The following is a 1,603-nucleotide window of genomic DNA, read 5'->3' as shown; positions in this document are numbered from 1 at the left end:
AAAAACATAAAAACAACAAAAACAAAACAACCAAAGAAATAGAGAAGAGAACATAAGTGCTAAAAACAGACGTGTAGTGAGCTCTATTAGTTTCCATGTACTTACCTAGCAGAGCATATGTGCTGTCCATGTTTTTCCCTCTGCAAGCGGCTTGTTTGTAATTGTGTTGCATGTCTGACTGCTTTCTTTTTATAGTGTCTCAGTATGAGAGTCTGCTTCTAGTCCTGCCCTCAAACATGTGACATCGTTATACGCGCTCACAGATAGAAGAGATGAGGAAAAATGGGTAACCCAGGTTACAAATGTTACCACGATGCAGCTATAAGAAAAGAACAACCTGAACAATGAATGACATCAAATACAACGTTTGATTACAACAGCTGATTGAGCTGAAAATTAATTGCAATTTTCCTCTGTAGGTCTCTGTGGACCTTGTTTACATCCACAACACTAATGGTTGCATTTAACACGTGATAATCTACGCTCATATACTCATAAAGTAAAAAAATCGTTTGTGGCAATGGTCCTAACATGATGTGGTGGTGTGACCATGAGTTTGGGAACTGTGGGGGAGACCCAAGCCAAACCCATGTGCTGTTACTGTGGCCGAGAGTGAAAGAGAAAGTTTCATATGCCCTGATGACTGGACAGAAAACCGCTGCAAGTGTTACGCAAGAAAAGAAGGAGAGTATTCATAGTAGGAATTATGACTGCTGGCCCCAGTCTTCTCTAACATTTGGAATAAAAATGGCTGCGTGGAAATGAACCCTCCAGAGAGGGTTTCAGAGTTTAGACTGTTAGACTGTGTTTTAGTGTTTCCACTGAGATCTCAGTGAAGTGGTTTAGAGGATGTGGGGGTAGGGAGGGGGGGATCTGGGTTTAGCTCTATGAAGATCAGTCATTTTATTGGTTCTATATTCAAAACATTGTTCATTCTTTTCCAATGAAGATGATGAAGATTCAGTGTGATAAGATAAGATAACCTTTATTAGTCCCACGCGTGGGAAATTTGGTTTGTTACAGCAGTGGACAGTGCAAAGTTGCACAGAAAAATTAGAAGAAGAAAAAAAACACTGGAATAATATATCCATAAGATATTGTACACAATAGAATAGAATAAAATTAAATGCTATATACAATCGAATAAAATAGAATACAAATGCTATATACAATATGAGTACAATACAACGATGCCAGAAAGAGTACTGCAATAGATGGGTAGACCGAGAACCAATCACAGTTAGTTTTAAAAGGATTCTGGACGTGTGACCGTGGTTAGTGATGGAATGTGAAAGACAGTAGTTCCCTGAATTTCATCTGGTTGTCACAATCAACGGAAGCAGGACCCAAACACAGACACGTGAAAATGAAACTTCTAACGAGCCGTTTATTATGGCTGATTAAGCAGTACAAAAAGAAAAAGGCCAAGTCAAAACAAAAGTGGACAAAACCTAAACTGGGAAATTAGAAAGATGAAAAAACCCTAAACATGGAAACCTGACAAAAAATATCTGAATATCTGAAAGTGTGAAATCCTGGAAACATGGCAGGAACATAACAAACGACCTGACCGAGAATGAATGACAGCAGAACATAAAGGGAA

General features: G+C 38.6%; 1 protein-coding gene across 1 annotated transcript in view; it reads right to left on the bottom strand.

Annotated features, from left to right (window-relative positions):
- The window catches only part of LOC102300930 (GTPase IMAP family member 9), a 3,858-nt gene extending 3,436 nt beyond the window's left edge, over nt 1–422 (bottom strand). Inside the window, exon 1 of the mRNA XM_005952771.3 lies at nt 106–422. Coding sequence (XP_005952833.2) covers nt 106–172 — 67 coding nt within the window. The 5' untranslated portion in view covers nt 173–422. The remainder of the gene's footprint in view (nt 1–105) is intronic.
- Between the last annotated feature and the right edge of the window lie 1,181 nt (nt 423–1,603).

This window comes from Haplochromis burtoni, unplaced genomic scaffold, assembly GCF_018398535.1.
Source record: "Haplochromis burtoni strain Fernald_Lab_line unplaced genomic scaffold, NCSU_Asbu1 Contig_2171, whole genome shotgun sequence".
NCBI classification, from domain to species: domain Eukaryota; kingdom Metazoa; phylum Chordata; class Actinopteri; order Cichliformes; family Cichlidae; genus Haplochromis; species Haplochromis burtoni.
This window is presented reverse-complemented; position numbering and strand designations above follow the sequence as displayed.